This window comes from Phragmites australis, chromosome 6, assembly GCF_958298935.1.
Source record: "Phragmites australis chromosome 6, lpPhrAust1.1, whole genome shotgun sequence".
NCBI classification, from domain to species: domain Eukaryota; kingdom Viridiplantae; phylum Streptophyta; class Magnoliopsida; order Poales; family Poaceae; genus Phragmites; species Phragmites australis.
In genome coordinates, this window is record NC_084926.1 from 1,631,083 (window position 1) to 1,642,858 (window position 11,776).

The following is an 11,776-nucleotide window of genomic DNA, read 5'->3' on the forward strand; positions in this document are numbered from 1 at the left end:
ATATGTTCATACGAGCAGTGCTTAAGCGTGTCTGTGTGAGATTGCTAGCACTAGTCTAAGTGGTCGTAGGAGTGGTGAGAGAGTGCGACGAGCGGTGCTTACATGCGCTGGACAAAAGGTAGAGGACCAACAAATGTACCGCCACCGCCGTCTCTAGTACAAGGAGGACCGCCTCCACCGACGCCTGCCCAGGTTTCGCCGGCGCAGACGCCGGCGCCCCCTCCTGGAAACATCTCGGCAGCGTTGCGTGCCAAAAAGGCCGCGAGCAAACTGAAACGATCGACGCAGATGGGCGCCTCTACAGACATCTGCGTGACAGGGTGGACGGCTCTGGTTGCACGCAAGGAGGAAAGAGACAGCACGGAAGAAGCCCGGTCGCCGGTCGGGTCCAAGAGCGACGCGGGCCAGGGCATGGCCGACGCATTGGCCGAGATGACCAAGAGGTATATGCCGCGCGCGTGCTAACGGCATCGTTAGTGACAACAGATCGGTAGGTTATTTCATTCTTGCTGAAATGAAATCTTTACCATTTTATGTGTTCGAACTAAAAGATCGGCGTACTTCCGGCGAATCGAAGAGGACGCGGAAAACCACGCGGCAACAATCCTGGAACTGAAAGACGCCGTTGGCTCGTTCGCGCGCGTCCAAGGACGACATGTCTGAGCTAGTGAGGTTCCATCAGCACGTCAAGCAGCTACTCGTGTGCCTGACCGACGAGTCACAGGTGCTCCGGTTTCTCCCAAGCTCAGTCGTGCGCAGAATCTATCGTATGTCTTGACACGTTGTTTGATCGCGGTGCAGGTTTTGGCCAGGTTCGAGGGCTTCCCTTCCAAGAACCTAGAGACTTTGAGGATGGCGGCCGCGCCATACTCAAAGCTGGACGCTGTCGTCGCCACGCTCAAGGGCTAGAAGCTTGCCGCCCCCGTCTCGCAGCAGATGGACAGAGTCGAGGGCTATTTCAACAAGGTACTCTTGGAACTTGCATGTTCACCAATACAAAGCTCATGTCATGGTCTAATAGTTTTGATATAACCTTGTGTGCGCGCAGATTAAAGACGACGTGGACATGATAGAGCGGAACAAAGACGAGGAGATGAAGAGGTTCCAATCTCACAACATCCACTTCGACTTCGGCGTGCTGGTCCAGATCAAGGAGAGCATGGTGGACTTGTCATCCAGCGGCATGGAGATGGCTCTCAAGGTACATGCTACCATGCATGCACCTACAGATCAAGAGTTCATTTGCATTTTTGCTCACTCAATTTCAGAAGGTATTAATTCACTTCACCGTATGTCAGGAGAACCAAGATGCTAAGGAGGCGAGTGTACAGTCAAGTACCCAAGCCACAGGCCTGTCGAGGATGTTTCAGCTGGCCTTCCGGGTGTACAATTTTGCCGGAGGCCAGAATGACCGGGCAGATAGGTTGACGAGCATCCTAGCGCACGAGATCGAGCGCATCCCCTCTAATAAACTCATCAATCTTTTCCCGTGTACGTGCTCTATGTACATATTCTCTCCCTTTGTACTGTGCGTGTACGCAAGGGTACGCATCATGTACAGTCACAAATACTTGGAGTACTGCACTTGGATCTCGCGTTCCCGAACCAAGTACTACTGGTAGTATCACATGGGTCCTACTCCCGTCCCGTACCACTTTTTTTTTTACGGAAATACAGTAGGAGAAGTGTGAATTTACGGATTTACTCGACTTCGATCGGTTGAAATCAAGATCTTATTTCACTCAACGTGTTGTCCGTTCGATCATTCATTTATTTTTTGATTTGTACTCAGTTAGAGATATTTACATAGTATATACAAGAAAATTATATTTTTTTATTATAGAAAAGTATTATTTATTTATCAATCAGTTTTTTATCAACCGTTAGATATTCATCCAATAATTATTGTTGTTGAGTGAAATATATCTTTGTTTTTATTCGATTGAAAATTAGCAACCCATGAATTTATCAAAGAAAATCCTAAAGAGAACAGTACAAAGAAAACAGGAAAAAAAAATTAGGCTACAAGGTCAACGAATGGCAACTAAACAAGTTGCAGGCCGACAAGAAGCCAGCACAAAGAACTAGAGATTGTTAACTCAAGAGGAGATTAGAGTTCTACTAGATTCATTCATTCTATGAATTTAAAGTTTTACTTCTTCCAGGAGATGAAATTTCCAGGATTAAAGTTCAGCCTGCGGTGATCCAAGATATTTTTATTCCTTTGCTTTTAGATATGCCACGCTACAATTAAGAAGACTTCTACGAAGAATGGTTGCTGAAACCGGTTTTTTGCATTCTGCACAGTTAATTTCAAGAAAGCTCCAACATTAGATGCTGGAGGGATAAGTGAAGAAAAGAAGGAACATTGTTTAGGATATAACTGTAATCATTGTCATCTCGTACCACATTGACTTGCATGGTCATTTTCTATACAGGTATTAAAATTTTGCTAAAATTTTATGATTTTAAAGAATATTGGAGAGAATAAAATATCTAATTTTAATTTTTTTCACCATATAACAAGGACGAAAAATATCGGTGAAATTTCGTGTATTTTAGTCGTGAAAAAATTGTTGAACGAAATTAAAATGCTGAAGCCGATACCGTGATACGGACGTTTGGCTGCTTCGTCCGTGTCAAGAATGAGTAATGTCACCACCGCTGCAAAAGGAGCTGTGGCAAAGAACTACAGGAGGTCTGAGACGAACTACTACTGGTAGTACAGTACTACTACTACTGGTACTGTTACGAGTCACAGGACGAACTGTTGAGAGCTTGGACTGAACACGCCACGCCATTAAAAGCGGCGATAAATGCAGGGCATGTAGCAATCGCCGAGCGAAACATCACCGGCCGGTCATTCATAAATGCACCCGCCGGATGAGACGGTGACCTCTCGCTCGCTGCTGGCACGGACTGACGGGCGCGGCTGGGGGAGGGAACCGAGGAGAAGGGCAGGCAGGCAGCAACTGAAAGGTCCTCAAAAGCTCTGCGCTGCGCTGCAGTCCGCAGCTTTCTCGGGCCAAAGAAAAGCCGAAACAAGCAAGCTACTCGAGGAGAGAGACAAGGCATCGGAGATGGCGAAGGCGAGAAGGTGAGCAAGCCGCTGTCGCTGGTGAGAGCGTGCTCGCGGCAGCACGGTATGGGCTCGAAGCGTAGGGAGCAGCAGCGGCAGTAGCGACCACTTCTCGGTCCTCGCATGCTCCTCTCCTCGTCTCTGTAGTTAAGGCTCGGTTTCGTGGCGTTCGCTTGCAACCTAGTATTGCTGCAGTGTCACCTGCGTGCCTTTGTGGCTGCTGCCCTGGTGTGCTCTGCCGGTGCCATGACGGATGGGCGCGATCAGCTGCAGCAGCTGGATTTGATCATGCGCCACCAGAGCATGGCTAACATCTGCGAGAGCGAGGTGGCTGGCTTTGCTTTTTGTTTCTTCTTCTTCTTCTTCCGATTGGTTGGTGCGTGAGTTGGCTTCCCTTATTTGGTTGGCTTCTTGGCTTCTTGCAGCATGCGCTGGGGTCATCGGAGTCGGAGCCCGCAAGGCCGGCGCGGCCGCGCGGCAAGAGGAGCCGCGCCGCCGAGGTGCACAACCTGTCGGAGAAGGTGGGTGCGTGGTTCTTGCCTCTGTCACCATTTCCACAGTTGGCCGGGTAGGTGGAGATGATCCTGACGCTGATTGAATTGGTGCAGAGGAGGAGGAGCAGGATCAACGAGAAGATGAAGGCGCTGCAGAACCTCATACCCAACTCTAGCAAGGTCACAAGACCTTTCCTTCCCTGATCTAGTCTTGATTCTTGTTGTGTGGGTTAGTTCTGCGTCGTTGGAAGCTAATTGTGCTGCTTCTTTTGGGCCATGATTTCGCAAGTGCAGACGGACAAGGCCTCCATGCTTGATGATGCCATTGAATACCTGAAGCAGCTTCAGCTCCAAGTGCAGGTGGGCAAACTGATACTACACTGCTACTAGTTCCCTAATGATTACCGACAATTTCGGATATGCTGGACTGCCAAGTACCATCCAGCGAATGTGAATGGACTAGATGTAGCTGCATAAGGCTAACAACAACAGCAAAGCCTTTTAACTGCATAAGGCTAAACGATTAGCAATTCACATGGCCATTGACTTGATAGTAGCAGCTGCCAATGACGTATTCTGCAAAGGTGTGAAGGCATGAAGTGAAATACTAGTAATAAACAAGTAGGGGGAGACTCATAGTGCTACATTGTAGATTTAGCTAGACTTTCAAATTTTACTCCAAAGCGAATCGTATGAAACTTTTCATCAAAAGCCCATTGCTGCAGCTTATGTGTATGAGAAAGAGCCTATAATAATTATGCCTAAAATGATGGCTTCGGTGAAAACTTTCCAGTTTCAATAACATTGGAGTAGCTTCTACTTAGTATTAGAGTCGTGGTACTCAGGAGGTATAACAGATGCATTCAAGTTCTACATCCAGCATTGGAGTATGTACACCCGGGAGGCTGGGATTACAAGGGGCGCTTACTATCCAAGAAAACAAATTGGTTGGCCGTCTTGTATTCAATTGTCATAATCTAGTAGCTCAGAAATGCATTAGCCGTTCCAGTCACCATTTATGTAACCTTCATTTCCTTTTCTAGAATAATGCATTCCTCATTTCAGATGTTGTCTATGAGGAATGGCCTCTATCTGCCCCCAGCGAACTTATCTGGAGCACCTGAGCCTCTGGCACCTTCAGAAATGTGTGCCACACAACTTCAAAGTGGTGTCAAGGCATCAAATTCTGGGGTTGTTCTGCTGCCGGCGAACCAAATTTCTGCAGCTCATCATTCATTTGATCCACCAAATCATGACCAAAGGCAAAATAAACCACTTTTCTTACCAAGTGTTCCTAATGCAACCACTGTAGAGCCTCAGTTTCTTCAAGAGTCATCACAGTCCAACCTTCAATCCTCTCAGTCGACTTTACCCCCTGAGGTAATCCATCTCTTGTGTCTAGAGGATAAGCTTGACATGAATCCCCTTGTTTGCAATATGTAGCTATACTTCACATGTATTGTTTGTGATTTGTTTTCTCCTTCCTATCGTAGATGATCTTCCAGCAGGATATGATGTTAAACCATCGCCTAACTTCAGCTCAAGAAACCCCATCTGTGCCAGGTTAACTATCGTACATTTCAGATAGCCATTAGTTGGCAGTTTGACACGTCATTTTGTATAATGCTTGTCAATTTTGACACTTTGGTCAACATATTTGACTTCTTACTGGCCTCCTCTTAATTTCCTCCTTTGATAGGGTATAAGGTGAAGTCTGTTAGACAGGAAACGTCCATAGTGAATGCTGATCATTTTGATAGAATATCGCTCAGGAAAGAACAATCACAAGACATGCCAAAAAACACTGAAAGTGTACTATCTATGCCGTACTTGCATTGGTAAGTTTCTTTTTGGTACATAAAGATATTAAATAAATGTTGTCTGATTGTCTCTCTTTATAGGGGGATTTTTATAAAGAAAACAAAATGTTAGTAATAGCTTCCTTCTGATTGAAAACATTTTACGAAGTTAGTAGTTCAAGTATGGTTTAATGCTTTATTTGGATTAGTCTGTGTGGTTACCTAACACTTCTCTTGCTGCAAGGTTTCTTGGTTCAAGCCTGACAAACTAGATTTGACTTAGGGTCATGTTAGCATAGGTTCATGTGACTGATTGTGATTTACTGGTAACTTTACTAGATTATATCAGCCAACATCTAACCGAATCATTGTTCCAGAAAAAACATCTAACCTAATCCTTTGAATTCTTGAAACTATTCCACATCCATCTTTGGACTTGCCCATCTTCATGGAACAGTCTACTTGGGTTTGTCAAGTTACACAAAACCAGTGCTCACCTTACTTGACAATTGTTCTCATTCTGATCATGGACAGCTTGCAAAGTGGTGACCGTGAAGCAGGCCTGAGGGCAGGATCAAAGTTACTTCCATGAACAAATTGACAGCCGGGATTTCTGAATGATTTGTCCATTGGAATGCTTCATTTGGCAGGATAAAACAAGGCTGCAATACTAGAAGAAAGTACCTGTAATAATCAGATGCACATTGTCTAAAAATTAGCAGCTAATTTAGACTCTACTCTGACTTGAAACTGGTCTGTAAAGCAGCTGCCCAATCTATCTGCTGCCGGCAACAGCAAATATATCCGCTGTTGAGAGAATGGGTGTGATCGTGTATATAAACTATTGGGGCTATACGGCGACACAATGCTTGTCCTACATTGTAAGTCGTAATGCCGCCGGCACTGTCACTGATGTAACAGCTAATTTAGACTACTCTGACTTGAAACAGATCTGTAAAGCAGCAGCCCAATCTATCTGCTGCCGGCAACAGCAAATATATCCACTGTTGAGATAGGGGGTGTCATCGTGTATGTAAACTATTAGGGGGCTGTACGGCGACACAATGCTTGTCCTACATTGTAAGTCGCAACGCTGTCGTCACTGTCAGTGATGCAAATTTGGATAAATTTGGAGCTTTCCTATGCCAAGGCATGGTCGTCTGAGAGAGTCGAAATGCTGGCAAAATATGCTCGATAGTCGATACCATACAAGCACGTCCTTTTCCTTGAAGGCGGGCCAAAAAACGTGCCTTGTGCACGCGAGGCGGAGGTGTTTGTTTCAAGGACCGAGCCCCGAGCGGACGTCGGCGGGCGCACCCACCGCCACCGGCCACGGCGCGTCACGTACTCACATCCGAACAACGCGCCACCTGCTCTGCTCTCCTCGTCCCGGCGAGCTACGTGACCGCGCGATCGCTCAGCAGTCACAGAAGGGGACGAACCGCTTCGTGATCTCTGCGTGCAAGACGCCACGGAGCGGACACAGATCCGCTTCTTGTGACTGTTAATACATATGTAATTACTAACACGTGGGCTAGGTTCATATGTCAATGACTATTAATGCATCTGCAGCTACTGCAGAGTATCTCGGCGGCCACGGAGCATCGACGGCGCTAAGCTCACATGTTTGGCGCGTCCAACTTTGTTGCACAGCCGCTCTGATCCCCCATCACATCAGCTTACGCTTCCTCGCGGCCCCGGAGACGACAGCTAGCTACGTTCGTAGTGTGATCGCGGATGGCCACCAGCAACAGCGACTCGACGACGACGGCGACGCGTTGCAATGGCGCCGGCGGTGGGGAACACCAGGAGGTCGGGCACAACAGCCTCCTGCAGAGCGACGCGCTCTACCAGGTATGGTACCGTGCAACCTGCCGCGATGCTGCTGTTCTTCCTCTGCTGAGTCTCCAAGCTGATGATTTTGGTGCGATTTGGTTCGCGCTTCGCAGCACATCTTGGAGACGAGCGTGTACCCGCGCGAGCCTGAGTGCATGAGGGAGCTCCGCAAGATCACCGCCGAGCACCCGTGGTGCGTGGCTGCCGCAATGTGCCGCCCGAGCGCGCGTGTGGACAGGACCGATGGTTCTGGTTCCGCGGCTGATTTCTGCGAAATCTTCCGTTTTCTTGCAGGAACATGTTGATGACGTCGGCGGACGAGGGGCAGTTCCTGGGCATGCTGCTCAAGCTCATCGGCGCCAAGAGGACCATGGAGATCGGCGTGTACACAGGCTACTCCCTCCTCGCCACCGCGCTCGCCATCCCCGAGGACGCCACGGTTAGTAGTGACCCATTCTGAAATCTGAGCTCGTTTCCTTCCTTAAATCACAGGCTTACCCATGGCGATTCGTGCATGCAGATCCTGGCCTTGGACATCAACCGGGAGAACTATGAGCTGGGCCTGCCCTACATCAAGAAGGCCGGCGTCGCGCACAAGATCGACTTCCGCGAGGGCCCCGCGCTCCCCGTCCTCGACCTCATCCTCCAAGACGTACGCGCCCCGTCAGAAACCGTGCATTCGTCAGCAAGCTACTCCCTCCGATCCCAAACATAAGTCAATTTAGTTTTATCCTAAGTCAACATTGTTTAAGTCTAATCATCAATAGAAATAAATCCCGATCAAAAAAAGAAATAAATCGTATAAATTGAGCATATAAGGTCGATATTATTATATTCATCGTAAAAAATATTATCATAATATCTCTTTCTATTTCAAATAATATACTTTTATATATATTATTGATCAAAGTATCATATTAAAGACCATGTTGATTTGCTAATCAACCTATACTTGGGATCGGATGGAGTATTTGATATACTAGTTTGCTACTTGCTAATGAAGAATGCGCAATGATGTGCTTCGCGCAGGAGAAGAACCTGGGTTCGTTCGACTTCGTGCTCGTGGACGCGGACAAGGACAACTACCACGAGCGGCTGATGAAGCTGGTCAGGCTGGGGGGCCTTGTCGGCTACGACAACACGCTCTGGAACGGCTCCGTCGTGCTCCCCGCCGACGGGCCCATGCGCAAGTACATCCGCCGCTACCGCGACTTCGTGCTCCAGCTTAACAGGGCGCTCGCCGACGACGACCGTGTCGAGATCTGCCAGCTCCCCGTCGGCGACGGCATCACGATCTGCCGACGCGTCAAGTGATGCTACGTAACTGGGGATGCTGTATGGTAGCGCCCTGAATACTGAATTACCTAGTTGAACTGTCGCTATCGCTGATGGAACAAACTCAACCGATTGCTAATTGGGCACTTTGTGTTAATGCTCCATTGTACTCTGTTGTGCATTTTGCAATTCTACCCTGGTTTCAGTTACTTGCTAATATTACTATTTCAGGTCTCAGATAGTGTTTAACTCTGCTTAGTGTCGTACGACTTGACATGTCCCAAAATGTTGCTCATAGAGATGGAATGGTACACTATTTCCATTACATCTGGATCTGGTCCAGCAATTCGGTTGGAAGAGGTTGGGCACAAGCAGTGTTGCTGAATGGTGTGCTAACTGATTTCGTTTGGGTCAAGAACATTGTCACCAAAATCATTTACTTCACTGGTTTTCTGTCAATTATCTCACAGGTAGATGCACTAATGCTTGATGTGCTGTTTCTAGAATCGAAACGAGTCTAGTACAACAGAAACAAAGCCTCATTTTTGTTCTCCAAATTAAAAAAAATGACCGAATTGGAAAGGGCAAAAAGTAGCAACATGCACAAACACAAAACCACTAATCTAGATTCACTGCAAATCCATGGACTCAGAGAGCAGTTACTGATACAAGTAGCTAAAGAGTCTGGCCTAAGGGATAAGCATAACATCTTTTTTGCTTACAGAATAGTTCAGCAAACGATGGTTGGAAGACCAGGAAAAGTAGGTAACATGAGCCTATACCCTTACAAGTCTTCAGGGCTTCATGTCCTCATCTTCTTCGATCTTTGGCGCCAGATAAAATCGAATGTAACCCATCTCTGCAATCTTGTACTCAACCACCACTGGTAGCTCAGATGAAAGGCTAATAGTCACTTGATCCGCCAGCGTAGATGCCTTGGTGAAGGAGTTCATGTACCTCAGAGCAAAGGTCAGAGAAACCGGTTCTTGCATCTCTATAATGGTAGCTTCTTCTGGCTGCATTGATACAAATAATGTCCATTAACTATTACAATCATCTCACTAGCGCTGCAATATCTCCTTAAAGCAGTACTACGGATACTAACGAGATCATGGTAGGATTTCAGTTCACAACATTTAATAGATGGAAACTGACACATAATTCAAAACACGCCACGCATAGGAAATTTGCAGACAAAATAATGAAACCTCATTCAACTTTCACTCAAGTAAATTAGTGAGAACTAGACAATTCCTGATTCAAGCTAGTGTTATCACAACCAAATGAAGACAAGCCCTGCTTTCTTAAATACATAGTTCATGCACAGACAAACTAACAAATAGACGGAACTAGTACACCAAACACAGAAGAGTAACATTGGCAAGCTAAGTGGGCATGCATAATACTGATATATGAACAATTCTAAATGTGAACGTATGGTACGTTCTTCATCCAACATGAAGTAGCTAATCTGGTGCCCTACACTGCATATATGCAGAAGGTGGCCTGCGTGAGGAGCTATAAATGCAAATTTGCTTAGTACAGTAGGTAATAAGAATTCTAGGGGGAAACCCTGTATTATCATCCCTAGCATTTTTTTAGTTTATAAAATTACCCATTTACCCCTAGCGTCTTCAAAGATCAATTGAATGCGATTCGTTTCATTTGAGGTAACAACAGAGTTTAGGATACCTTGTCAACGGTTTGGTTCTGCCTGCAGACAATGTTTGCACTCCCAATATCTCCAGACGTCGAGAATTTGACGCCCTCCTTAGTCACCGAGATGATAACTACAACAGGAACAATTGTTCAAGTCACAAGAACTAGGACCATCCGTGTGCAATAGGAACAATAACCCTACTGCAAATAAACATGGAAGGGAGATCCATGTACCAGTGTCCCCGATGCTGCTGAGGTCCTTGCAGATCCTCATGAACTCAGCAGACGGCATGCGGACGATGGCCTGGTACTCGGAATCCGGGATACCGAGGTGCTCGCTGTCGATGTCCATCAGCTTCATCTCGAAATCCGCAATCTTATCTTGTTCTATTCATTCACACCAAAATCACCACGGTCGAAATCGTGAGCCACTAAAGCGGCACCAAGAAAAACATGAAAGGCGTCAAGCCATTGGGGACTTACTGGGCGACTCGAACATGAAGGTGACGGTGTCGGATCCGTCATCGGCCTTGATTGTGATGATGTCATCGTTGCCGGCGCAGCGGAGCATCTTGGCCATGTTGTTGAGGTTCATGCCCATGGAGAGGTTGCGGTCGCAGCGGTAGTGCTCGAAGCCCTCGGCGCGGAGGAGCAGCGCCACGAGCGCGACGTGGCTGGAGTCCATGGCCTGAAGCGAGAACCCCGTCCCGGAGCAGTCGAAGTTGGCTTCGGTTACCAGGTCGCGGATCGCTTCGAGGACCTTCTTGAGGAGGCTCCCCTGCACCAGCCGCAGCTCCAACATCGTGGCGGCGGTTTCTCGTACCCGGCGGTGCGGCGACGGAGGAGAGAGGGGGGAGATCGAGAAACCCTAGGATCTGTGCGCGAGGGGTTTGGGAGGGGGAGAGCGGCGGAGGGCGGGAGGAAGGGGAAGTGGAGATTAATAGGTAAGCATTTGGGGGCGCGGAGTGAAAAAGGGAGGGAGAAATTTTGGGAAACCGCCGCCGCTGCCGCGAAATATTTCCCGCTCCCTTGCTCTGGAAGATTCACCTGGCAGGTGGGTCGCAAGGTGGTTGTTTGGGCACGGACCCACTCGTCAGTGAGGGGAACGGGGTGGCGGGCACTCCGGGAACTGAGGCGGGAGACGGAATTGCTTTCCCGGAATTTCCCGCCATCTCGCTGCGTGCACTACTTCGTGCCTTCCCTCCTGATTTTCATTTTCTATTTTTATGCACTCGCGTTTGAATTTGTCAGCACCAAGACTGCCCTTCCCAACGTCGCTGTGGAAGAGAAGGCTCCAGCTACAGACGCCGTTCGGCGCTCGAGTACACGGGCTCGTTTGGAGAGTGTCCGCGTCTCAGGACCAGATTAGGTCCGGCCCAAGAAGGCCCATATGTAATCAGTTACACATTGCTATATATAGAGAACAGATCTATAGAGAAGGAACTATGGATAATTGTAACAGAACATCAACTTCTTCCCCAATATAATTTCTCCTTCCTCCGGCCAATACTTATCCAATTCCTACTTTTCTCCTTCTTCTCCTACCCACATGCTAACAATCTGGTATCAGAGACTCCCGATCTTGTGATTTACCCTGGAGACCCACAATCACTTCACTCGCTTCCAGAGCAAGC

General features: G+C 47.6%; 4 protein-coding genes across 5 annotated transcripts; 3 read left to right on the plus strand and 1 right to left on the minus strand.

Annotated features, from left to right (window-relative positions):
• The first annotated feature begins 102 nt into the window (after positions 1-102).
• LOC133920770 (uncharacterized protein At4g04980-like) lies at positions 103-2,204 on the plus strand. Its single transcript, XM_062365359.1, is given in 7 exon segments — positions 103-443; positions 552-636; positions 638-724; positions 802-966; positions 1,049-1,201; positions 1,299-1,544; positions 2,166-2,204. Coding segments are annotated over 7 exon segments (1,116 nt in total).
• Positions 2,205-2,874: 670 nt separating this feature from the next.
• Positions 2,875-6,319, plus strand: LOC133920981 (transcription factor PHYTOCHROME INTERACTING FACTOR-LIKE 15-like). 2 transcript variants are annotated; one of them, XM_062365655.1, is made up of 8 exons: positions 2,875-3,406; positions 3,505-3,600; positions 3,688-3,753; positions 3,868-3,933; positions 4,639-4,953; positions 5,067-5,136; positions 5,273-5,411; positions 5,907-6,319. In XM_062365655.1, exons 1-8 carry the CDS (start codon positions 3,326-3,328, stop codon positions 5,962-5,964), a joined length of 891 nt encoding a protein of 296 aa, XP_062221639.1. In that variant the 5' UTR covers positions 2,875-3,325; the 3' UTR covers positions 5,965-6,319. The 2 variants fall into 2 exon arrangements, with proteins under 2 accessions (XP_062221639.1, XP_062221640.1); XM_062365656.1 differs by having other exon boundaries at positions 2,877-3,406; positions 3,505-3,604.
• Positions 6,320-7,070: 751 nt separating this feature from the next.
• On the plus strand, positions 7,071-8,737 carry LOC133920982 (caffeoyl-CoA O-methyltransferase 5-like). The gene is given in 5 exon segments (XM_062365657.1): positions 7,071-7,226; positions 7,322-7,460; positions 7,463-7,647; positions 7,729-7,860; positions 8,238-8,737. Coding segments are annotated over 5 exon segments (858 nt in total). The 5' UTR covers positions 7,071-7,109; the 3' UTR covers positions 8,523-8,737.
• A 217-nt stretch (positions 8,738-8,954) lies between these two features.
• LOC133920983 (proliferating cell nuclear antigen) lies at positions 8,955-11,113 on the minus strand. The gene is made up of 4 exons (XM_062365659.1): positions 10,626-11,113; positions 10,377-10,529; positions 10,176-10,273; positions 8,955-9,499 (listed from the first exon to the last, which is right to left on the minus strand). The coding sequence occupies exons 1-4, from the start codon at positions 10,942-10,944 to the stop codon at positions 9,278-9,280; spliced, it is 792 nt and encodes a 263-aa protein (XP_062221643.1). The 5' UTR covers positions 10,945-11,113; the 3' UTR covers positions 8,955-9,277.
• Positions 11,114-11,776: the final 663 nt, after the last annotated feature.

Bases quoted from the DNA above. Each gene is read 5' to 3' on its own strand.
- LOC133920983 (XM_062365659.1), bottom strand. From the start codon at position 10,944: ATGTTGGAGCTGCGGCTGGTGCAGGGGAGCCTCCTCAAGAAGGTCCTC. The intron at 10,274-10,376 runs GTACATGGATCT...TTCCTGTTGTAG, and splicing joins CAGCAGCATCGGGGACACTG to TTATCATCTCGGTGACTAAG. The intron at 9,500-10,175 runs GTATCCTAAACT...GTATCAATGCAG, and splicing joins AGAACCAAACCGTTGACAAG to CCAGAAGAAGCTACCATTAT.
- LOC133920981 (XM_062365655.1), top strand. From the start codon at position 3,326: ATGACGGATGGGCGCGATCAGCTGCAGCAGCTGGATTTGATCATGCGC. The intron at 3,934-4,638 runs GTGGGCAAACTG...TCCTCATTTCAG, and splicing joins AGCTTCAGCTCCAAGTGCAG to ATGTTGTCTATGAGGAATGG. The intron at 5,412-5,906 runs GTAAGTTTCTTT...GATCATGGACAG, and splicing joins TCTATGCCGTACTTGCATTG to CTTGCAAAGTGGTGACCGTG.